We start from the raw sequence: 26,225 nt of genomic DNA, 5'->3' as shown, positions 1-26,225 counted from the left end.
TTTCCACTTCTGGGACAGCTTCTTCCATGCAACCACCAAAAACAAGAGCAGGGTGCACTAGTTACTTACACAGACTCTTAGCAAATCAAACACAATGGGTTTAGCTTGCTATATGTCCCATTTTTTTCTTCCAACAAACAAAAACTGTAAATCATTTTTGTAATAAAAGTAAAAGCATGCACACATTATAGCACATATGAAATAATAGTAATGACTAGCATCCCAACCAAGAAACATTGAAAAATTTGGAAAGTTTACTTTTTGGATCATTCTTTAAAATAATTTTAAAGTTAAGAATAATCAACAAAAGTCTCCCCAACATAAAACCAATTTAAAGAGAGCTGATAATTCACAATCATCAATTCAAAATTAATTTCACAATTTAGAGGGTAGGTATTATTATTCTCACCATGAAGATAAGGAGGCTATAACCTACTCTAACAGAGTAAAATAGCACAGTAAGAAAAACATGGGTCCTGGAGTCAGAGACCTGGATTCAAGTCTCTTAGCCAAAATGGCAGTTTAGCACTCAGTCACAGAGCTTTGTTTAGAATTACAGCAAATATAGCACTTGACCCAGTACCTAATATTCAGTAAGTGCTCAACATTAGTTATTATTATTCTAAGAGTATCTTAGAATAGCAAAAACTAAGTGACTAAAATGTAAATGCAGTTTGCAATTTTTGCTTACGAAAACTTAAGTTTTCAACTGTGTGACAAGCCTGAATGTGATTCATGTCACTCAGAAAGGTCAAACATTTGATGTATTATTTATTACAATGGTTAACTATTCCTTGATTTCTAAGCAGCCTCAAAAATTTGTTTCTTGCTATCCAAATGCAATTATTTATCCTTCCTCATGATGTAGCCCTAGATGTTAACAATGCCAATGCAAGTGTATAAAAGAGGAAAAAGGCAAAGTAGTTCATGAAAAAATAAAGCAAATTATGAAATAAGTTGTGAAGAACTGTAACTACATTGTAATTATTTTAAACTGCTATGTTACTATGTTACTATTACATATTTCCAAAGAACATAAGCACCAGAAGTCTAAACAAAAGCATATTCTGAACAGATCTTTAGAAATCTATAGTAGTAAATACAAAGTTCTAGGTACCACCAACTACCTCATTCTCCCATCACCCGAAAGAAAAAAACATATAGGGCAATTTTAAGAAGAATTAAGTCAAGAAAAGTTCTGATATATATATACTGTGATACACTTAGAAAACACCCCGAGTGAGGAGGAGGTCTTAATCCCCTGTTACAACCACCCCTCAGTCTAAATTTCACTTGGAGAACTAGAACAATGGATCCTGCAAGTCTTAAATTCCATTTCATGGTCTGTACATCTAAAATGATAAGCCCGGGACGCCTGGGTGGCTCAGTTGGTTAAGCAGCTGCCTTCAGCTCAGGTCATGATCCCGGCGTCCTGGGATCGAGTCCCACATCGGGCAGCTTGCTCGGCAGGGAGCCTGCTTCTCCCTCTGCCTCTGCCTGCCATTCTGTCTGCCTGTGCTCGCTCTCTCTCCCTCTCTCTCTGATAAATAAATAAAATCTTTAAAAAAAATAAAATAAAATGATAAGCCCTAGGTCTAACTAAGGTAGCACGTTTGCTGAAGTAACCCTTAATTATAACATTAGGAGCTGGAAAAATTATTCTTCACCTGCAATACCTGCAGTATGTGGACTTGAACAATTAATACCAGCAAATGTCAGATTTCTAACCAGGCAATAAACATGGACAAGTTTATTCACATTTGCAGCCCCAAGAACTATGCACTCCAAAATGTTTTGTTGAGTAGAAAACTTTGTAACTGGAAATGAATGGTCTCCTGTTCTCTAAAAACAAAACAAAACATAAATACCTAGACCAACATCTGTACATAAGTTTAAAGGCAGCAGGGCGTCTGCGCTGACATTATACATTTCGTTTTTTATGACTAATACTACAACAGTTCAAGTTATTCCAGTCTCAAAAGACACATTTTGCACAACGCATGGCAAGCACTAAATATCCTTCAAACCTTAAAAAACAACAAAACCAAAAAACACTCATTCTACAAACATATATACCGCGCTTGCTCTCTTTTCCAAGCTCAGAATGTTGTAGCCTAATTTTCAAATGCGTCTCTACGATAGCAGACAATATTCTTCTCTAAAAATGTTGACGGTTCCCACAAGTGCCAAGAGTCGGCAAAGAAAAAGGAAATCGACATCCCGCTCATCAAAACATCCCGTTTTTGGTTTTTTTTTCAACAACACTTTCAGCAAGGCTCTCCGTTAACAATGGGAAGTTTTTTAAAATTTCATTACGTGACTGATTAGAGGAAAAGACCTCCTATAAAGTCACTTCCCCAAGATAAAGGCGGGAAAATGGTACGAACTGTGGAGATACTAGCCAGTATCTCCACTGCTATCATCAACGGGTTAAATGTCGCACGGTTCAAGTTTCTATTAATAACAGAATGCTTTTACAAGGCCCAGGACAGGGAAGGAATCAAACAGGAACTAAAAGCCCAGGTGACCAAAGAACGGTAAACTGTAACCACATTCCAGGGCACCGCCCACCCACGTGTAGCCGGTCGGTTCCTTCCGACCGAAGCCTCCCCGGATATCGCGGTCCCAGCACCCAGAGCGACTCAGGTATGGGCAGGTCGAGGGCGACCCGCGTGTGGGGGTAACAAAACGGCGTAGTAACCACTCGACAGTCATTCCCACACCCTACGCAGAGCCCGCAGCTTCCCGGAGCCGCCTCGCTGGCTGCAGCGTGGCGACGCCCTGAGCAAAGGGACAACTAGAAACTTGGGGGTGAACTAGGCGCTCGTCCCCGCGACTGAAACTGGCAAAGAGGCTGATGACTACTGGCTTTTAGTCTTGCTTGCTCCCAGATCTACAGCGTGGATCTCAGCCGCCAGCGAGAAAAAGCAGTTTTTCACTCACCCAACGTGGGCGCCTGGGGTTCCACAGCAAAGGCTGCCATCGCAGCAGTAACTACACTTGGCCCCAGACCTTCCCGATTTTCAAAAATGGCGGAAACTCCCCACGGGTAAGGGCGCGCTGCCTTATGAGGTTGCGTAACTTCCGGACTTGCGCAGTCTGTGTATTGTGGACGCCGCAGCCGTCATTTTGGAATGGGGCGAGTGTCTGCGCGCACAGTGCATTTCCAACAAGATTTTAACGGGGAGCGTGATGTAGCACGGTGGTAACGATGGTTCTGGGAATGCTTTTGCGGGCGCTGTGCGCCTCCTGAAGTGTTGGTGCTTGACTTTCATGGAAGCACAAGTTCTTTTACTCATGGTTTTATAATCAGCGTGAATTTACCCAGTGCCATGTCATCTGTCAGCTTTTCCAAGTTACACCTGGAAGAATTACCTTAATGAAGCAGGTGGTGCCGCTCTTCAGTATTGATTTCTGGCTTAGTATATGAGTACCGTTCTCAAACTATATTTCCTACCGTCTCCATGCTATTTTAAAAAACGTTGTTATAGAGGCACAATTTAAGCATAATGCATATGCTGTTTTATTACATGTTAATACATAGAAAAGATTTTCAACAATGTAGGCTAATAATGAACACACGTGAACCTACCACACTATGTGCTCCTTCTATCTTCCCCCTACTTTGCTGCTTTTCTTTAGAGGGTCTTCAAATATAGGTCAAACACACTCACATTCTAGATCTGTGTGTGCAAAAATATATTTAGTTTTGTTAACTTTATGAAAATGATATGCTATATGTATGTATTTTAACAAACTCATTGTCCTCTAAATATCCACCCATCCTCCCTCCCTGTTTTCCTCTGGGATTTCCTGAAATCCCAAATCCAGCAAGAATATTGTAATTGAGTAAGGCAATAAAAATTCCAGCATCACTTAATTTCTGGCAAGTTCCCAGAAACCAAACTTAAAACCAATTTACTTTTTTTTTTAATAGGTGTGTGGGTTGAATTGTGTCCCTCAAAAAGGTATGTTCAATGTCTAACCTTCAGTACTTATTTATGTGGCCTTATTTGTAAATAAGGTCTTTGTAGATGTTACTAAGTTCAGATGAGGCCATACCACATTAGGGCAAATTTGGCGGCTTCAACCAATAAAAATGTACTTTTCTAGTTCTGAGGCCACAAATTTGAAATGAGTCTTATGGGGGCATAATCAAGGTGTCAGCAAGGTTGGTTTCTTCTGGAGGCTCCAGGGGAAAATCTTTTTCCTTGGGCTGGTAGCTCCTTCTTCCCCCTTCAAAGCCAGTGGCATAGCATCTTCTGTCTCCCTGACACTGCTTCTCTCTGCTTCAGGTGTCACATGCACTTCTTCTGCAGTAAACTATCCCTGTCCCTTCCTCTTGTAAGGACATTTGTGATTATATTTAGGTTCCACTGAGATAATCCAGGATAACCTCCTAACTTCAATATCCAGTTATACTGGAGTAAGTCGTTAGTCATATCTGCAAAGCACTTTTGCCATGTAAGGTAACATTCATAGGTTCCAGAGATTAGAGTGAAGATACCTTCAGGGGCTATCATTCAGCCCAACACACCCACCAGTTCCCTTTTTAGAATGAAGGTACCAAGAAGGGTTCATAAATGAAGGAATTTCTGTATAAATTGTGATCTAGCCAAACCAAAGAACATTATGTTAAAAAGCATAAGATGTATTTGATGAGTGTGTGTATTGACCAAGAAAAATCTACATAATTGATATTCTGAAAGAAGGGATATGAAATCGTTTTACCTCATTTCTTTAAAAGAATATCTGGGTACATGTGCAAAGGGGTGGGAGAATGCTTACTTAAATAAAGGAAAAAGTTGGAAAACATACATTTGTACTAACCTGTTAACAGGGAAGATGCAATAGGAGAGGGGTTTGTAGACTGGAGTGCTTAAGAATGGCCTTTAACTTATTCTATATAACATTTTAGTGGTTGATCATAGGTGTTATTTATTATTCCAATTAAAAACTTGGGTTTTTTTGTATTTTGTTTTTTAAGAAAAATTCATTTTCCCTTCTTCACTTGCATTTCAATCTTCTACCCTTTCATCTGGCTCTTTCCTTATCAAATTATAAAGATGCCCAGTTTGCCCTATCAAAAAACCTTCCCTAGACTTTGTTCCTCCTTCTAGACACCATGCACTAATTTCACTCACATTCTTATTTTTTTTTAAGATTTCAAAAGAAAGGTCTACAGACTTTAGTAGATGATCTTTTTCCCTAATGTCTCCAACTTGGTTGTTAATTCATTACACACTGGCCCCTGTGTAAATCGTCTTTTGAAACCACTGACCCCAACTCTTTCTCCATTTCTTTGACATCTGCAGTATTTAAAAGCTCTGACAATATTTCCCTCAACACAAGTATTTTTTCCTATTTTAGTGATGCTACACTTCCTATTTCTCCTTAAAACTTTTTCCTCTTTCCCTAACTTTTCTGTATCTGATTCCATTTCATTCTAACCTGGAATTATTATTGTTAGTCAAAACTTGGTCCTGCCTCTCTTCTCATCTGGCAGTTAATGCCCCACCACTCTCTAAGGCCAAATGCTACTTTTCTTTGCTTTTTTTTAAAGAGTTTATTTATTTATTTGACAGAGAGCACAAGGAGGGGAAGCCGCTAGACCCTGGGATCATGACCTGAGCTGAAGGCAGACACTTAACGACTGAGCCACCAGGTGCCCCTTTTCTAGATGCTTCTGAAAAATCTACCAGCATATCAAACCTCAAAAACAAACTCATCTTACCCCTAAAACCAGCCCCATTCCACCTGTCCCTTTTTTTTTTTTTAGTTTCTTAGAAACCCAAAATTAAAATTGTAACATGTTAAAGCAGAATTTAAGGTCAAACAGACTTGAATTCAGAGCCCAACTTGCTCACTTAAATCCTATATTATTACTTGGATTTGTATTGAATATCTCCGGATTTTATTTTCTGTAAAATAGAAACAGTACTTAAAAGGTGGTTATGCTTAATAAGGTGCCTGGTCCACTTTGCTTTTTTCTGGTTTCCACTTTCCCTGCCATCAAACATTCTCTTATTTTTTCTGCCTCCTCAATTCTTAGGCAATTGTGGTCAACACTTAACATTTCCTTACCTTCTGTTCTCTCCCACAAATCTAACATACCACTACCCAATACTCTCTTCTTTGTACATCTCACCCAGATCTTCAAAAGCTCTGACTTCTTATTCCCTACAGTAGCCTCCTTATCCTCAAATCCATAAGCTTCACAATGCAACACATACCAACCAATACATACATTCTCACCTGGGCAAAAAAAGAAAAGGGAAAACCAGAATCTCAGAGTGTAAGATACTATAGACTGAAAGTTTTTCTCCCCGCCAAATTCAAATGTTGAAATCCTAACCCTCAACCTGCTGGTTTTTGGAAGTGAACTATTGAGAAGTGATCAGGTCATGGGATGGAGCCCTCATAGATAAGACTCCTTGTCTTATAAGAACCACCCCAGGGTGCCTGGGTGGCTCAGTGGGTTAGGCCGCTGCCTTCGGCTCAGGTCGTGGTCTCGGGGTCCTGGGATCGAGTCCCGCGTTGGGCTCTCTGCTCAGCGGGGAGCCTGCTTCCCTCTCTCTCTCTCTGCCTGCCTCTCTGCCTACTTGTGATCTCTCTCTGTCAAATAAATAAATAAAATCTTAAAAAAAAAAAAAAAGAAGAACCCCATAGAGCTCACCATGCCCCCCACCTCTGCCTTGTGAGGATATAGTGAACAAACTGTGATCTGTGAACCATGAAGCAGCTCCTCACCAGACACCAAATCTGCTAGTGCCTTGATCGCAGACTTCCCAGCCTCCACAACTATGAGAAATAAATGTCTGTTCTATAAGTCACCCAGTCTATGGTATTCTCTCATAACAGACAAAGCAGCCTGAGACAGGAGGGTAGGAGCATCTTTTTTAGAGGTTGCAATAGGCACCCTTAAAGGAAATACATATTTTAATCCTAATTTCACCTCAAAGTGATTGAGAACTCTGGCTTCAAAAATCAGGTCCTTTTACTCTAACCTTCTTAAGTCAATTCTCCCTTGGCGAAACTTCAAACTCTTGTGAAAGATATTTGCACTTTATTCCTTGATCACAGAAGTCCCTCTTTACTTTCCATCCCAGTTTATGAAATCCTGTTCTTTATGCAAGTAGCAGCCCAAGCCTCTCTTCCACCATGAAGCTTGCCCCAGCCGTGCCAACCTTCAGTCATCATTCCTTTTCAGAATGTCCAGTACATTATTTCTCCAACTCATTTTCTATAAGATACTTGTTTTGTAAGTTTTCTTTTCAGCCCCACCCAATAGATGGATTTTTTCGAAGATAGGGATCACAACTTTTTTTTTTCTGTATTTCCATCAATTTTCAGTAAATATATATTAGAAAAGTTAATGAGAAACATATTAAAAGAGTAAATGATGAATGAGCTCTAAATAAATAAACATTAAATAAAGTTTAATCATCTGACATTTTGATACAATTTTGTAAGATTTCAGATTTTTAAATCATAATTTTGCACCTTTATTATATATGCTTATTATTTATATTATAAAATGAAGTTTATAGTTTGAATTAACTTTTTTTGATAAATTGAAATTATCATAACTTGGATTATCTTAAATGACTGGTGTGGCATGATTTTACTTTTTTATATTTCTTATTAAACTATAATCATTAACAATATTGCATGTGTCACTGTATTCTTCTATACATGAATATTGCTATCTTAATTCCAATACTTGTTTTCCTGCTTTCCTTTCTAAACATACTAAATAAAATTTCACAGAAAGTGGAACAACTATTCCCTGCTTCTATTCTGGATTCATGGTTCCCTGAGGTCTGCCCGCTGATGACATAAGACTTCATCAAAGTACTATTTTTATAGACTACTGATATTCAAATTGGTAATAGGAACCCTTTCTTTAAACGAAGTATTGTGCAGATACTTACTACATACAACAGAACTGCTCTGGTGGGGAAAAAAATGGGAAGAATATGAGATCCACTAACTCAGACTCTTGTACCCTAAACTGTCTACGGACTGCCACACCTCCAGGTGACCCCTGAAACCCTTGGGTGGAGAACTGGGGCATTATGTATATTTCAACTTTCTTCTAAAGTCAAAACAAATTTTTTAGAAGTAAATATGGGAAATCTCAAAATTTATGTTCAATATATTTGATACTTTCACAGCCAAACTGCTTTTGTATACATCATATATACTCAATCCTCAGTACCTACTCATGTTTATCAATATGCAGAATTTATATGTAAGCATAAGGTCATTCTCCTAAAAGCCCCACACTCGGTCTATTCTGTATAAGTACCACGCACTAACCTATTGCGCCAATGGAGCTCCACACTCGGTCTATTCTAAAAATAAAAACAAACAACTGTTTTAAATTAAATGAAGAAAAAAAGATATCCACCCTTAGGAAAACTTTAAGAATAGGACAGTTCATCACCTTTAGAAAGAAAGCAAGGAGAGGAAGCATCTTATCACTCATGTTTTCATCTCAGCCTTTGGCGGCTGGTGTAGCATGGTTTGCTGATCACTTAGATTGTGATGTCACATAAAGCACACAGAGGAACCATGACTTCATAGGGCCCAAGGACAAGTGATCTCCAAGAGACATTTGTGATGTTTAAGATGTAGGGAACATGTCTAGAAAAATACAAATCTATTAGTTACTATTTGCATTATCTGATTTCTATAAATAACCACCAAAGCCATGTCTTTATAAATTAAAAATAAACTATTAAATTTAGAAATGTATGGGTTTTGTCTTATCATTTCATTACAGTAAACAACTGACAGAAAGGAAGCAGTCAAATGTCAGAAAGCATCAGTTTAGCTGGTTTATCTGTTGTTTTTAAATCAATTAAATGGTTCCTTGCATCTTTTGGAAGTGCAAGAGTAATATCAAAATTTACATAACATTGAGAGAGAGGGATGAATAGGTGCAACACAGAGGACTTTGAAGGCAGTGAAGCTACCCTGTATAATACATAATAGTGGATACATACCATTACAAATTTATTTCAAGCTATAGAATATACAACAGGAAGAGTGAACCCTAATATAAATGATGGATTTTAGGTGATAATGATGTACCACTGAAGGTTCACCAGTCATAACAAATATACCGTTCTGGTGGGAGAGGTGGGGAGGGCAAAATGGGTAGAGGGCATGTGGGAAATTTGCTGTGAAAAATAAGGTGTATTTTTCAAAAACTCATGTAAACTTTCAGTTGCAGTTTTATTCCCTGCTTTTATGTTTGAACTATCATGTAGATTTAATCAGATATTTGAAATCCCTGTGTAAGTTTATAGTGGGCAACTTTGTCTGGCAGTGAGGGCAAGAGCAGGGAAGGAGCATAATGGCTAAAGGTATCCTTTAAACAAGAAAAGCCATAGGATGATAATTACTGATGGGTAATTGATTATGCTATTTTCTACAATTTTGTGTGTTTGACATTTTCCCTAATTAAATTCTTTTTTTAATTCAATAAGCCTAAATTGTAAGATGTTTGAAGGTCATACATTTTGCCCCAGTTTATGTAAAAAAAAAAACTGTGAGCAAAAAATATCAATGGAAAAATAAATCTTTTCTTACTTGACAGTGTCTTCAATTAGAGAACCAGCATTTCGTTAAGGACAGGAGTATATCTTGATTTTAAATAATAGTATGTGATATTAAAATCTCTAAAAGTTAGCTCTCTTATCTGAATAGTGGAAATAATAGTAACTACCTCATATGTAATACCTAATGATATATATATAAAATATATATTCAATAACTGAAATTTATCCTAATGTTCTTATTACACAGATTTTAATAAACTAATTAGGCTTCTTTCTCCATTAGCCCACTAAACAGCTCTTGCCAGGGTCACCAAAGAACTCCATGAAACTGAACCCAAGACATTTTCAGTCCTCATCTTAAATAAATCTCAACAACATTACTTCACATTAAATACTCTTTGAAATTCTCCTTAGTTTCTTTCATATTATACTCTCTTGGCTTTCCTCCTACCTCTCAGATCATATGGCTAAGTTGCTTTTCTTGACTCATCCTTCTCGATCCAGCCTTTAAATGTTTTTGTTCCCCAAGTTTCAATCTTGTGGTCTGATTTTTTTAAAATATTTTATTTATTTGTTTGAGAAGAGAGAAAGCAGGAGTAGGGGAAGGAGCAGAAGGAGAGGCAGATTCCTCGCAGAGCAGGGAGCCTGATCCCAGGGGGCTTGATCCTAGAACCCAGGATCATGACCTGAGCTGAAGGCAGACACTTAACCAACTGAGCCACCCAGTGTCCCCTTGTGGTCTGGCCTTACTCAAAACTCTTTCCCTGTGTGATGTCACCTGTCTGTGTCCATTCCCTCCACAACTTTCAATTCATACCATCAACCCAGATCATTCTCTGAGGTCCAAATTTATATATCCAATTGCCTCTATGACATCTGCACCTAGGTATTTCAAAGACACCCCAAAATCAAATATAAAAACCCGAACTCAAGATCTTTTCTGTAAAACATGAATATTTATCTCAGAGAAAGACACCACCAGCTATCTAGCTGGAAAAGCCTGAAACCTTGAAATGGTCTTGACAACCTCTTTCCAACACCAATCCAATGTCAGGACCTATGAATTTTGCCTTTCAAATGTATCTACTTCTTTTTTTTTTTAAGATTTTATTTATTTATTGACAGACAGATCACAAGTAAGCAGAGAGGCAGGCAGAGAGAGAAGGGGAAGCAGGCTCCCCACTGAGCAGAGAGCCTGATGTGGGGCTCGATTCCAGGACTCTGGGATCATGACCTGAGCCGAAGGCAGAGGCTTAACCCACTGAGCCACCCAGGTGCCCCCACTTCTTTCAGTTTTTACTGCTGTAACCAAATCCCAGCTTTATCATCTGATACTGGACTTAGCTTCCCGACTGCTCTTGCTTTTCTTCCCTAATCCATTCTCCACAATGCATTGAGAGTAGCCTTTCTTTAAAATTTTTTATTTCTTTTCAGCGTAACACTATTCATTGTTTTTGCACCACACCCAGTGCTCCATGCAATACGTGCCCTCTCTAATACCCACCACCTGGTTCCCCCAACCTCCCACCCCCCTCCCCTTCAAAACCTTCAGGTGGTTTTTCAGGGTCCATAGTCTCTCGTGGTTCACCTCCCCTTCCAATTTCCCTCAACTCCCTTCTCCTCTCCATCTCCCCTTGTTCTCCACGCTATTCGTTATGCTCCACAGATAAGTGAAACCGTATGATAATTGACTCTCTCTCTGCTTGACTTATTTCCCTCAGCATAATCTCTTCCAGGCCCGTCCATGCCTTTTTAAAACAACATTCTGAACAAGTTGCTCTCCTGCTTAAAGTCTTCCAGGTGTTTCCACTGCTCCAAAGGACCAAAATCTGAAAGGTGCTTGCTTACAAGCTTCTACTTGACTGGCCTAATGGCTCAGCTTCATCAGATACTATCTCATCTCGTCTTGTGCACTGCTCTGGCCACTCAGCCTCCTTTCCATTAATGTACCATGCTTCTTCCCCTTCCTGGGTCTTTACATGTGTTCTTCCTTTGGTTTTGGAAAATCTCCAACAACTCACTCCCCCTCAGTAAGTTAACACCTACTTACCTTTTACAACTGATCTCAAAAAAGTTAGGAGAGCTTTCCTGTAAAACTAGACAAGATCACACTTCATGTTTGAAATAATATTTATTCCTCAGCTAGATTGTACACTCCCATGAGATCAGGTACTCTGGCTTTTTGTTAATGTTCTTTAAATGAAATTTTTAATTTTGAAACATTTGCAGATTTACAGGAAGTTGTAAAAAGTAATGCAGAGAGTTCCCATATATGCTGTACCCAGTTTACCCCAATGGTAACGTTTGCCAAACTATATAGTACAATGTCACAACCAGGATATTGAACATTTATACATCAAGACACAAAATATTTCCAGTTCCAGGAGGAACTATTATGTTGCCCTTTTATAACCACAGCCACTTCCCTCTGCTGCCAACTTCTTTATCTCTGCCAACCACTAATCTGTTCTCTGTTTCTATCATTTTGTCATTTTGAGAATGTTATATCAATGAAATAATGCAGTGAGCAACATGTGAGGATTGGCTTTTCACTCAGCATAACCCTCAGGAAGTTCCCCCAGGTTGTCTTGGGTGTCAGCCGTTCATTTCGTTTTATTGCTTCATAGTGTTCCATGGTATGGAAGCACTACCCCCATGGTATGATAGTTCACCATTTGTTCACTGAAGAACATCTAGGTTGTTTCCAGTTTGGGCTATTACAAATAAAGCTGCACTAAACATTCATGTACAGGTTTTTGTGCTAACCAACATAGTCTTTCTCGAGGAAAATGACCAGGATTATAGTTTCGAGATCTTGCAATAGTTGCATGTTTAGCTTTTTGAGAAACTGCCAAAGTGTTTTCCAGAGTGGCTGGACCGTTTTACAGTTCCACCAGCAACATGTAAGTGATCCAGTTTCTTCACATCCTTGCCAGAATTTATGTGGTCACTTTTTTATTTTAACCATTCCAATAGGGTTGTAATGATATTTCACTGTGGTTCTAACTTGTACTTCCCTGATGGCTAATGATGTTGAACATCTTATTGTGTGCTTATTTACCATATGTATATCCTCTTCAGTAAAATGTCTCTTTATATCTTTTGCCCATTTTCTAATTTCATGGATTTTTTTCTACTGACTTTTAAGAGTTCTTTATATATTCTGTATACTAGTCTTTTGTTGGGTATATAATTTGCAAATATTTACTTCTACTCTATAGCTTACCTTTTCAACGTTCTTTTTCCTTTTCAACTTTTTAATAAGGTCTTTCACAGAGTAAAATTTTGAATCTTGATTACCTCCAGTTTATAAATTTTTCCTTTTATGAATCTTAAGTTTGGTGTCAAGTCTAAGAACATTTCGCCTAGCTCTAGGTCCCAAAGATTCTCTTCTATTCTAGAATTTTTATAGTTAACATTTAAGTTTGTGCTCCATTTTGAATTGATTTTGTTGAAGGTATTACACTACATCAAAGATCATTTTTTAAACTATGGAAATCCAGATATCTAATTGCTCCAGCACAATTTTTTGAAATAGGCTATCTTTCTTTAAGTACTTTGTTAAAAGTCAATTAAGTGTGTTTCTGTAGGTCTATTTCCAGGGTTCTCTGTTCTTTTTTGTTCCATTGATCAATGTGTCTATCTCTCTGCCAATACCACACAATCTTGATTACTGTTCTATAGTTGTAAGGTAAGTCTTATGGCTATATGATAAGTACTGCTATCACTATAAAATAAGCATACATTATTCTTTTTCAGAATTGTTGTAGCTATTCTTGTTCTTTGCCTTTCCATATACATTTTAGAGTAATCTTATTTATATCTATTAAATATGCTTGCTAGAATTTTGATAAGAATTACACAAAACCTGTATAGCAACCTGGGGAAAATTGACATCTTTACTATGGTGAATCTTCCAATCAATGAACGTAGTATATTTCTCCATTTATTTAGATATTCAGTTTCTTTCATCTGCATTCTGAGATTTTGAGCATAGAAGTCCTATACATATTTTTTACATTTATGTCTAAGTCTCTCTGTCTCTGTCTCTGTCTCTCTCTCTCTCTCTTTTTTTTTTTTTTTTGAGTGATTATAAATGGTATTGCCTTTTAAATTTTGGTAACCAAAATTTGGTAACCAAAATTTGGTAACTAGTTCATTGCTAGTGTGTAGAAATACAGTTAATTTTATATATTTATCTGGTATGCTACAACCTTGCTGAACTTTAACTTATTCTAGTAGTTTTGTAGATTCTTTGGAATTTTTTATGTAGACAGCAGTACTATCTGCAAAATGAAGACTTATTTCTTCTCTATTCTCTGATCTGTAAACATTTTATTTCCTTTTCTTGATTTATTGCACTGGGTAGAAATTGAAGCAATATATTGAAGAAGAGTGGTGAGAATGCACATCCTTGCCTTGTTGCCAATTTTTTAAAAGAGAAGAAGCAGCAGCATGAGGACTTTCACCATTAAGTATGTTAGCTATAGATTTTTTGTAGTTCCTCTTTATCAAGTGGAGAAGATCCTCCATTTTTTTTTTTTTTTATTTTTCTGGGAGGATGCTGAGTCGGTGTTGAAGTTTGTCAAATACTTTTTCTGCACTGACTGACATGATCATGTGATTTTTCTTCTTTGCCTGGTAATCTGGTGGAATATACTGATTGACTCTCAAATGTTCAACCAGGTTTGCATACCTGAAATAAACCCCACTCCATCATGGTATATAATTCATTTTTTATATAGCTGAATTCTATTTGCTAATATTTTGTCAAGGATTTTTGGATTCATATTTCAGGAGTGATATTGGCTGTAGTTTTCTTTCTTTTTTGTCCACTGTCCTTATCTGGTTTTGGTATGGGACTAATACTAGCTCCATAAGATGAATTGGGAAGTTTTCTCTCCTCTTCTATTTTCTGGAGGAAATTGTGTAGAGTTATTGTTATTCCTTTTTAAACACTCAGTAGAATTCTCCAGTGAAGTTTTATAAGAAAATCTGATCTTGGCGGGGGTGGGGAGGCATCTGGGTGGCTCAATTGGTTAAGCATCTGCCTTTGGCTCAGGTCGTGATCCCAGAGTCCTGGGATCAAGTCTGGAAGAGTCTTGCATCAGGCTCAATGCTTCTCCCTCAGCCCAGGGAGTCTGCTTCTCCCTCAGCCCTTCCCCCGTCTTGCACTTTTTCTCTCACACACTCTCTCTCTTTCTCTCTCACAAAAATAAATTTAAAAATCTTTAAAAAAAAAAAAAGAAAAGAAAAGAAAAGAAAGAAAATCTGGTCTGAGAGACTTCTCTTTTCAGCAGCTTTTAAATTGCTAATTCAATTTCCCAAATGGTTTATAGACTTACTCAAATGATCTAGTCATGTTGGGAGAGTTGTGGTAGTTTGTGCTTTTCAAGGAGGAGAAACGAAACAGATGAACACAGGAGAAAAAAGAGAGGCAAACTATAAAACAGACTCTTGACTGTAGAGAACAAACTGAGGGTTGCTGGAGGGGAGGTGAGTGTGGGATGGGCTAGATGAGCAATGGGGATTAAGGAGGGCACTTGTCGTGATGAGCACCGGGTGTTATATGTAAGTGATGAATCACTAAATTCTACTCCTGAAACTAATATTACACTCTATGTTAGCTAATTAGAATTTAAATTAAAACTTGAAACAAACAAAACTATGACTTTTAGGGACCTTTTCTTACAATGAAAAGAATACACAATTGGTGCCTGTAGACAAAATTTTTCCTGGTGATGATTACCAGGAAATTGCTTTCTTTAAACTTTTTCATTATTAATTGATATTACCATTGTAAGAAGATGCTGGTAAGGAGGAGTTTTTTAATACGCCTTCTAAAGGCTGCTGTTTACTTTAATAGGGCCAGGAGTAATTGTGTTCTCAGATCCTTAGAAAATCCTGCCCTTTCAGGCCAAGACTTTTGACAATTTGTCTACTTCTAAGAAAAAGGGCTCCATGGTTCAGGCATTTTAAAATAGTAAACAACCTCACCAGCAGAAGGCTAAGAGATCAATGTGGATAATATCTGATTATTACTTAATGATATTACTTTGATTGTAAGCTCCACAGTGGCAGGAATTTTTGTGTTTTGCTCACTATTGTATCTCCAGTGCCTTGAACAGTGTCTGGTGTGTGACAGATGACCAATAAATATTTGTTCCATGAGAAAATAGAGTCCACAGGGGAGCCCCTAATATGAAATGAGTTCTTTTTACATGTTGAAAAAGTACTGAGAAAAACTGCTAATGATGTCCCCAAAGTCAGATCAGTCATATTTGAGGCATGCTGTGAGAGTGCCATACAGCTGAAGATAGTCAATTATTATCTCAGTTTACTTATTTATTTAGTTCATTAGTTAATTGGTTAGTTTAGATGACGTGGGTGGGGGAGGGCAAAGGAAGAAGAGGGAGAATACCAAGCAGACACCCGCTGAGTCTGGAGCTTGACTCAGGACTCTATCTCAAGACCCTGAGATCACAACATGAGCTGAAACCAAGACTTGGAGGCTTAACTGCCACCAGCCAGGCACCTCTATCATATCAGGGTTTTTTTTAAAGTTAAAGGAGAATGTTGTAAATTATACATAAAAAGCTATTATTATGTGAAATCATACATTTTTGAATCCCGGGAAAAATTTATAAATCTTTTTGCTCTAAGCACTTATTAAAAGGATACACCAGAGAAAGCTTTCGTTTAGGAAATCATAGCTGATAAAGAGCTACTTCTTTCAGTGATGGAATTATCAGGTTGTTGGATGGAGAAACATTAGGCATCAGAGAAAAAAACAAACAAACATACTAGCCTTGTACACCATACAAAAGAATTTACTTAGGGGATGGATTACAGTTGTTTAAATGATTGATTAACTTAAAAAGAAAATTCAGCTGAGAGAGCTATGTCTAATGATAGGTAGTAATATGAATAATTGCTCTATCCTAGGCAATCAACCCTTTTTGTAAATAACCTGAATAAAGTCAGACATGGCATTCTTACCAAGTTCACAGATTTTATGAAACCAAAAATAACAATGTGGTGGGTGGCAGAATCAGGATCCCAAATGATTTGCAGTGTTTAGTATGCTAGATATTCTCTCTTGGAACCTACAGATTTTTTATGTTTTTCTGTTCTGTACCTCAGAAGATTTATATATAAAGACTGTGCCATCTTGGGTTCCAGTGACTTCCTGCTTCCAGCTGAGGCTAGCCAATTGAAGTCACAGGGAAGGGATCGGAGGAGGGGAGGAAAGAGAAGTACAGTATGCATTTCCAGGGCTCCCTCCCCATCAGGCCAGTTTGACAATGGCTGTGCACCTCCACCTAAGGCCACTGCTCCCTTCTATTCAGCAGTAACTCTCCATGGCTACAAGTTTTCCAATGTTCTGGGAACTTCTCTTAACCACTCCACTTTCTGTCCAAGAGGTTGCAATGGCTGTCTACTATTGCTAGATTCAAGGTGCTTTTCCATCTCCTGAATGTTCCCTCTGTCTACACCTTTGTAAATTGATCCTTTATTAAATTATCTTTAATTCCTTTTTGAGTAAGCCATCTCCCCTCCACCCCGCAAGTTTTCAATTCTACTTGGGGGGGGGGGCAAAAACATGCAAGATGGAGATGTGAAAAAAAAGCAGGATCAAAAAAATTATAATTACAGGTGCAATATGAGACTCCAAGTAATGTGATGTGGCTCCTGATAAGCATTTAACTTAGAGTTACCCTAGTGCATCTATCGGTGACCAAAACAAGAAAAGTCATACTCACATATACCTGGTTCTGCTGTTCTGTACTCTACTCTGTGCCACTGATCTATTTGTCTTTTTTTGTGTGAAAATCACACTATTGAATGATGTTGATTACTACGGGGGGTGGGCATTTGGAGAGTTTGTTTTTAATGATAGGGGTAGAGGAAATGCTCCTGTATTCTCAGTAGCTCTCTGCTTCACCAGGCAAAGCACTTACATCCCTGTTTTAACTAGTGGCTAAAGGCCTCCACTGCTATTCTTCAGCAAAAGTAGGAATGGCCGGGGCGCCTGGGTGGCTCAGTGGGTTAAAGCCTCTGCCTTCGGCTCAGGTCATGATCTCAGGGTCCTGGGATCAAGTCCCACATTGGGCTCCCTGCTCAAAGGGGAGTCTGCTTCCTCTCTCTCTCTCTCTCTCTCTCTCTATCTCTCTCTGCCTGCTTGTGATCTCTGTCAAATAAATACATTAAAAAAAGAAGAAGAAGAAAAAAAAAGTAGGGATGGCCAAATGCCAAATGCCCAACTCACCTCCCAGCCCATACCAACACACTCTCCCCAGAAAATACCATTCATAGTCTCAGCTTGGCGCAGTTCTGGAATGATTCCATCTCCATAGAAGACCTAAGTATACATGATTTGTGGTTCCTTTTATCCTTACTCAGAAATTACTCAAAATTTCTACTCCACTGGTGATAGTGTTTCTTGTTTTCCTGTGCTCTTGAAAACTTATGTATTTATCTCTCTTTCTAGTCAATTCTAAGGGAGTAGATTTATCAGATGAAGCTGCCACCTGGATCCAACCCCAGTAACTATTACACTTTTACTACTTTAATAATAGTAACTAATACTTATTGAGAACAATGTGCCAGGTACTGTGCTAAAAGATTAGCTTATATTATCTCCATCTTTGAAACAACTTAATGAAGAGGACTGGAGATGTTAACTTACCCATGTAAGCAATGGAGTAGAAATTCAAATTAAGACAATCTGACTTCAGAGCTCAGGCTCTTATTTCAGAAAAAAATACATTTGCTTTTATAGAAAGTATATATACACAAATCTCTAGTGGCAAGACATTATCTGTTTTCATTTACCCCTCAGAGTTCATGAAGTTGCACAGCAGTAATTACAATGATTATTAAGTAATTCACAAATTTATGAGAATTGAACTACTGAAAGAGAATGGGAGCTTGGAGAGTGCAAGCAATGGGACACATTTCCTGCCCTGCTGACATGCAAGTGGAAGAGTGGGTTAAAAAAAACAGGAATAAAAGCAGATTGTATTATTTACGGTTTTTTAATATTTTATTTATCTATTTGACAGAGATCACAAGTAGGCAGAGAGAGAGAGAGAGAGAGAGAGAGAGAGGAGAAAGCAGGCTCCCCGCTGAGCAGAGAGCCCAATGCTGGGCTCAATGCCAGGACCCTGGGACCATGACCTGAGCCGAAGGTCTCTCTAACACAGTGCCTTCCACTGACAAAATTCAGCATCATACCAGTGGTCAAAGAAAAAAAAAAATCCTTCAGTGGTCCATCCTCCTTTTTGCAGAAGCAATGAAGGGTGGGTTTAGAGCTGAGAGATAGTAGATTGATAACTGGCACTTAAACCATTGTTTCCATATCATGAGTGAATGCAAAATACCATATATTGAATACGCTTGCTAATGACTTGATTTCTAAATCATTTTGGGAGAAGACTTTACCCTAGGTAAAAGGTATTCACATTTGCTGCTGCTCAGAGTCCCATGTGGATCATGTTTCAGACCTATCATTCCAAACTGTCACCCTCACGCACTATCAGATGTGGCTACTGATGCACGGTGTGGCCCATTTGCCAGACCTTGACTCGAAACCTGCAGTGGCTAGTATTAAACTACCACAACAACATGCATCACATTCCCCCCTTCCTTCCTCCCGCCCTTTCTTCTAACAAGCAATTTTTGAAAGACTACAGTGGAATACACACTGGTTCTGCCCTGTTCAGGAGCCCAAGTTTGTTTGTTTTTTTTTTTTTTTTAAAGATTTTATTTATTTATTTGACAGAGAGAGATCACAAGTAGGCAGAGAGGCAGGCAGAGAGAGAGAGGAGGAAGCAGGCTTCCTGCTGAACAGAAAGCCCGATGCGGAACTCGATCCCAGGACCCTGAGATCATGACCTGAGCTGAAGGCAGCGGCTTAACCCACTGAGCCACCCAGGCGCCCCAGGAGCCCAAGTTTTGATGGGAAAAACAACAAAGTAAAATATATAGAATGTTGGTAATAATTAGGGCATGCAGTAAATAAAACAGGAAAGGGAGATAAAAATATTAAGAATGGGGCAATTTTATCTGTACCCCAATGTTTATAGCAGCAATGGCCACGGTCACCAAACTGTGGAAAGAACCAAGATGCCCTTCAACGGACGAATGGATAAGATGTGGTCCATATACACTATGGAGTATTATGCCTCCATCAGAAAGGATGAATACCCAACTTTTATATCAACATGGACAGGACTGCAAGAGATTATGCTGAGTGAAATAAGTCAAGCAGAGTCAATTATCATATGGTTTCACTTATTTGTGGAGCATAACAAATAGCATGGAGGACAAGGGGAGTTAGAGAAGAGAAGGGAGTTGGGGGAAATTGGAAGGGGAGGTGAACCATGAGAGACTATGGACTCTGAAAAACAACCTGAGTGTTTTGAAGGGGCAGGGGTGGGGGAGGTTGGGGGGACCAGGTGGTAGGTATTAGGGAGGGCACGGATTGCATGGAGCACTGGGTGTGGTGCAAAAACAACCAATACAGTTACGCTGAAAAGAAATTTTAAAAAAAAGGGGGGGGGCGCCTGGGTGGCTCAGTGGGTTAAAGCCTCTGCCTTCGGCTCAGGTCATGATCTCAGAATCCTGGGATAGATCCCCACATTGGGCTCTCTGCTCAGCAGGGAGCCTGCTTCCCCCTTCCTCTCTCTCTCTGCCTGCCGCTCTGCCTACTTGTGATCTCTGTCTGTCAAATAAATAAATAAAATCCTAAAAAAAAAAAAAAAAAAAAAGGAAGGGGGTTAATTTTGAGTTAAGATGGTCAGAGAAGGCTTAGGAAGAGTTAACACAAGCACAGATCTGATGTTTCTGGGCGGAAAAGTATTATAGGTAGAGGGAAATGCTGGTAATGTTGTGGAGTCTTGATTATGCATTTTCAAGCAACAGCAGAGGCTGGTGTGGTTGAAGCAGAGTTACGGAGAAAGCAGCAGCAATGAGGTCAGAGAATAATGGGTGAACATGGGAAGTAGGAGCCAGACTGTGTCCAAATAATCTCAATGCTGTCTAGAATATTCAGTAGTTTAAGAGTAATTTAGCATATTCTCTTGATTTAAAATACTAGAATGTTTTATTGAATTCTGCCATTTCATCCACAGTAATGTCAATTATAAAATCTTACTTTACTTTTTCAATTCTTGAAGCAGCTGCCACAACAAATCTCCACAGGCCTTTAACTAACTTATATTCCAAAATGTATGATTTTGTGTCTTGCCAACAGGTTTAACCCAGAATTTGACAACAAATAGGTAGTAAATCTTTTAAAATAACCTCAAAGAAATACATATATTAATAGCAGAAAATAGTAAATATATTATTTTTTATTAAAGTATATCAATACCTAGAAACAATAAAGGGTACATTATAAATACAGATACAAAATAAGTAGGTCAAAGAGTCACTTGAAATAGAAAACTTTTTAAGTTATTCTTAAAAGTATATCAATGGAAAAAACCATAAATTTGTTAACTTTAAATGCCCCTATATGTATTGTAAGAATATATAACTTTAAAATCTTCTTGTTTAAATTCTTAAATAACTAGAGTGACTAAATATGTTCAGGATCCTTTGGGCACAAAATTATTTAGACTCACCTAGCAAACCAAATACAGGTGACCTTTGAAAAAAATGAGTTTCAACTACATGGGCCCTTTTACATGCAGACTTTTTTGCAGTCCAGTACCATAAATTTATTTTCTCTTCACTATAATTTTAATATTTTTTCTCTAGATTACTTTATTGTTAGAATACAGTACATAATGTATCACCTGTTTACCTTATTGGTAATACAGCTTCCGTCGACTGTAGGCTATTAGTAGTTAAGTTTTGGGGGAGTCAAAAGTTATACATCGATTTTGGGGGGAGTTAGGAGAGTCAAAAGTTATACATGGATTTTTGGGGGAGTCTGGAGGAGTCAAAAGTTATACATGGAGTTTTGACTATGTGGAGATTTGAGGCCCCTAACCTGTAATTCATTATGCTGTATTTCTGTTCTTTTACAATTTTGCTTATAAAGGTGTTAATTCATTAATTCAGAGTAATACTGTAAAACAATACTCTGACTTGTATTTGCTACATATTGAATATTTGGAGAAGTTACTTTTGAGGGGGACTTTATATATTTGAACCATTTGAGTTACTAATAATCACACTGACAAATTCAGAAAATTTCCCCACCACCACTGAAATTATCCATCAGAATCACAGTAAGTTCCCTATGTCACATGCAAAAATACCTTCCAAGTTCTATATTCATATATTTCAATCAGGTTCAAAAGGGAAGAAGGAATGCAAAAGTAAAACTGTAATGACAATTTTAAATACCACACTCCATTTTCCCTGAAATTTTTGTCTTTGAGTTAGTATAATGGTCTAAATTTTGCCGAAAAAAAAACCTAAGAAAAATATTTCTTCGGTCTTCCAAAAATTTAAATACTTCTTGGATTTTCAACTCAAATTATATGTAATCACAAACCTATAATAAAGCACAAGGTTAGCAAAACATTAAAAAAAATATTAACCTCAAATAAATATAATTTTATCTTATGTTATAGTACCTTTGTTCTACTCACTTTTTTCAGCTTGCTAAGAAGACTCTAGATTTCTTTTCAATGTTTAAAAGCAACTGATATTTTCATTTCCTCTTCCCTTTAAAAATGGTAGAAAAATCTATTTTAAAATAGAGGCAAAAGCTCCTTGAAACATTTTTCCTCGCCTCAAAACAGACCTATATTTGGTATATATATATTTTTTTACATTTTTTAAAAAATATTTTTTATTTGTTTATTTTGAGAGAGAGAAAGAGACAGAGTGAGAGAGAGCATGAGAGGGGAGGTCAGAGGGAGAAGCAGACTCCCCATGGAGCTGGGAGCCCAATGTGGGACTCGATCCCAGGGCTCTGGGACCATGACCTGAGCCAAAGGCAGTTGCCCAACCAACTGAGCCACCCAGGCGCCCTTTTTTTACATTTTTTTTTAAAAGATTTTATTTATTTATTTGTCAGAGAGATAGAGAGAGCGAGCACAGGCAGAGTGGCAGGCAGAGTCAGAGGGAGAGGCAGGCTCCCCGCGGAGCAAGGAGCCCGATGCGGGACTCGATCCCAGGACGCCGGGATCATGACCTGAGCCAAAGGCAGCCGCTCAACCAACTGAGCCACCCAAAATGAAAGACAGAGGATCAAAATTAAACAATTTTCTTTTTATAACTAGGTCTGACAGAGTGACATATCCATGGGACACACAAGAAAAATACTGTGTGTGTAATTTTTATACGTATATATACGTATGTGTGTGTATATATATATATATATATATATGACACACCATTGCCTTATATAGTACCCCTAATTTAAAAGACTGCATTAAATTCACTTATCTATTTATCTATTTTAGATACAGCAATTACTATCATTTAAGATAAAACAATACTGATGTTCAAAGTACTTCTGTAGATGATACGGAAGTTAAGTGTTTGCCCCATAGCCAGATAACTACAGGCAACAACTAAGCACACAAACCAGAAACATAAATAATATACTATTCATTATGAACAAGCTCTAGTCAGGCTTCATATCATATTTAATGGCTAAAAACTAAAGAGCACCTAGCAGAAGAAATAAATGCTTTCATGTGAATAAAAAAGGTTCACTTAGCAAACCCTCAGCAATACTGACCATAAAGACAACATTACACATCAGCCTCTTAAGATTCTTAAGATTCTATCTCCTTGGTCTGCTTCAAAGAGCTCACTATAGGTTGATTACATACGTTTATGCTACTTCTCAAGAGAAGCAAAGTTCATAGCTTTGCATGTGATGGCATCCTTGACAGGATGACAGGATGTCTCAAATACATAGAGGTACTCAATGTGCACTTTCCAACTTCCACATAGGAATATGCTTGCTTTCTATAATGTGTATTTAAGAAGAGCTCAAGACTTTCTTAATAAAATCTAGATGGCAATGAAATTTTTTAAGTCATGAAAGACTATCTGAAAGCTATTAAATAAATTCTATCTTAATTACTGTAATTTTAAGTATACCTTATTCTGAAGAATTCAAATAATATCTTTAAGCAAATTTATAATGTACAGAGTTTAGCCTTGCCAATATGGAAACTTAATTTAAAAAAAGAGAAAGAAAAGAAAACTATTCAAAGCCTCTAGCCAGAGATAAAATTGTAAATCATTTTAGGCTTTCTAACAAAGTATTTAAATTTTCATACAAAACCTTAACTCTTCTTTCCTTAAAAATATATTCTCTAGTAGAATACCAAACTAGAAAAGAGAGCTGAATAAATCATACCTAAAGCATGATCTTTCAGTGTAAAATATTTTCCCACAGATCCAAGGAGTCCAAAAACTATGACATATAACCCAAAAACAGAAGCCTAGGGACCCAGGATATGAAAAACATAAGAGACCAGATCACCAAAAGAAGCATAAGCTCACATCACATAAGACAGAACATCTATACAAAAGTTTTAAAAATAAAAAATAAATACAGGCCATAGAATTAAGTTAAAAGTGAAAAGTCAGTACATTTTCATGAAAGGACATAAAAACTTTGTGAATACTGTAACCACTATATAAATACAGGCCTATACCAGAGATATTGTGGGTTAGTTCCAGACCACTACAATAAAGCAAATATTGCAACAGTAAGTCAAATAAATTTTGTGGCTTCCCAATACATATAAAAATTACATTTATACTACACAGTAGTCTATTAAGTGTGCAATAGCATTATATTTTAAAGAAACAATGTCTATATCTCAATTTAAAAATATTTAAATTAATTTAATTAAAAAATTTTTTATTGCTAAAAAATGCTAACCATCATCCGAGCTTTCAGAAAGCCTTAATTTTTTTGCTGGTGGAGGGTCTTGCCTTGATGTTGATGGTTGCTGACTGATCAAGGTGGCGGTTGCTGAAGGTTGGGGTGGTTGTGGCCATTTCTTAAAATAAGACAATAATGAAATTTGCCTCACTGATGGACTCTTCCTTTCACGAACAATGTCTCTGTAACATGAGATACTGTTTGACAGCATTTTACCCACAGAAGAACTTCTTTCAAAATTAGCGTCAATCCTCTCAAACCCTGCTGCTGCTTTATCAACTAAGTTTATGTAGTATTCTAAATCCTTTGTTGTCATTTGAACAATCTTTACATCATCTTCACCAGGAGTAGATTCCATTTCAAGAAACCACTTTCTCTGCTCACCCATGGGAAGCAATTCCTCATCCATTATAGTTTTATCATGAGATTGCAGCAATTCAGTCACATCTTCAGGCTCCACATCCAATTCTAATTCTTTTGCTATGTTTACCACATCTGCAGTTACATCCTCCACTGAAGTCTTGAACCCCTCAAAGTCAACCATGAGGGCTGGAATCAACTTCTTCCAAACTCCAGTTAATGTTGACATTTTGACCTCTTCCCATGAATCACGAATGTTCTTAATGGCATCCAGAATAGTGAATCTTTTCCAGAAGGCTTTCAGTTTACTTTGCCCAGATCCATCAGAGGAATCACTATCTACAGCAGCTATAGCCTTACGAAATGTATTTCTTAAATAATAAGACTTGAAGGTTGAAATGACTCCTTGGTCCATGGGTTGCAGAACAGACGTTGAGTTAGCAGGTATGAAAACAACATTAATCTCACTGTACATCTCCATCAGAGCTCTTGGGTGACCAGGGGCATTGTCAATGAGCAGTAATATTTTGAAAGCAATTTTTTTTTCTGAGCAGTAGGTCTCAACTGTGGGCTTAAAATATTCAGTAAACCATGTTGTAAACAGATGTGCTGTCATGCAGGCTCTGTTATTCCATTTATAGAGCACAGGCAGAGTAGATTTAGCATAATTCTTAAGAGCCCTAGGATTTTCAGAATGGTAAATGAGCATTGGCTTCAACTTAAAGTCACCAGCTGCATTAGCTCCTAACAAGAGAGTCAGCCTGTCCTTTGAAGCTTTGAAGCCAGGCATTGACCTCTCCTCTCTAGCTATGAAAGTCCTAGATGGCATCTTTTTCCAATATAAGGCTGTTTCATCTACATTGAAAATCTGTTGCTTAGTGTAGCCACCTTCATTAATTATCCTAGCTAGATCTTCTGGATAACTTGCTGCAGCTTCTACATTAGCACTTGCTACTTCACCCTGCACTTTTATGTTATAGAGACGGCTTCTTTCCTTAAACCTCATGAACCAACCTCTGCTAGCTTCAAACTTTTCTTCTGCAGCCTCCTCACCTCTCTCAGCCTTCATAGAATTGAAGAGAGTTAGGGCCTTGCTCTGGATTAGGCTTTGGCTCAAGGGAATGTTGTGGCTGGTTTGATCTTCTATCCAAACCACTAAAACTTTCTCCATATCAGCAATAAGGCTGTTTCGCTTTCTTATCATTCGTGTGTTCACTGGAGTACCACTTTTAATTTCCTTCAAGAACTTATCCTTTGCATTTACAACTTGGCTGACTGTTTGACGCAAGAGGCCTAGCTTCCGACCTATCTCTGCTTTTGACAAGCCTTCCTCACTAAGCTTAATCATTTCTAGCTTTTGATTTAAAGTGAGAGACATGCGACTCTTCCTTTCACTTGCACACTTAGAGGCCATTGTAGGATTC

The 26,225-nt window shown here is 37.8% G+C and overlaps 2 protein-coding genes across 4 annotated transcripts in view; both read right to left on the bottom strand.

Annotated features, from left to right (window-relative positions):
• NUP35 (nucleoporin 35) overlaps positions 1-3,052 on the bottom strand; it is a 35,732-nt gene extending 32,680 nt beyond the window's left edge. For both annotated transcript variants that reach the window (XM_044242496.1, XM_044242497.1), the window contains exon 1: positions 2,944-3,052. In XM_044242496.1, the coding sequence (XP_044098431.1) occupies positions 2,944-2,983 (40 nt within the window). In that variant the 5' untranslated portion in view covers positions 2,984-3,052. The remainder of the gene's footprint in view (positions 1-2,943) is intronic.
• A 17,605-nt stretch (positions 3,053-20,657) lies between these two features.
• Positions 20,658-26,215, bottom strand: LOC122902661 (tigger transposable element-derived protein 1). 2 transcript variants are annotated; one of them, XR_006383838.1, is made up of 3 exons: positions 24,439-26,215; positions 22,178-22,253; positions 20,658-22,080 (listed from the first exon to the last, which is right to left on the bottom strand). XR_006383838.1 is itself a non-coding variant. In XM_044242495.1 (2 exons), the coding sequence occupies exons 1-2, from the start codon at positions 26,213-26,215 to the stop codon at positions 22,240-22,242; spliced, it is 1,791 nt and encodes a 596-aa protein (XP_044098430.1). In that variant the 3' UTR covers positions 20,658-22,239. The 2 variants fall into 2 exon arrangements, 1 of the variants encoding a protein (XP_044098430.1); XM_044242495.1 differs by having other exon boundaries at positions 20,658-22,253.
• Between the last annotated feature and the right edge of the window lie 10 nt (positions 26,216-26,225).

The sequence above is a fragment of the Neovison vison genome, chromosome 3 (genome assembly GCF_020171115.1).
Source record: "Neovison vison isolate M4711 chromosome 3, ASM_NN_V1, whole genome shotgun sequence".
In the NCBI taxonomy this organism is placed as follows: domain Eukaryota; kingdom Metazoa; phylum Chordata; class Mammalia; order Carnivora; family Mustelidae; genus Neogale; species Neogale vison.
Note: the sequence above shows the minus strand (reverse complement) of the source record. Positions and strands in the feature narration are given on the sequence as shown.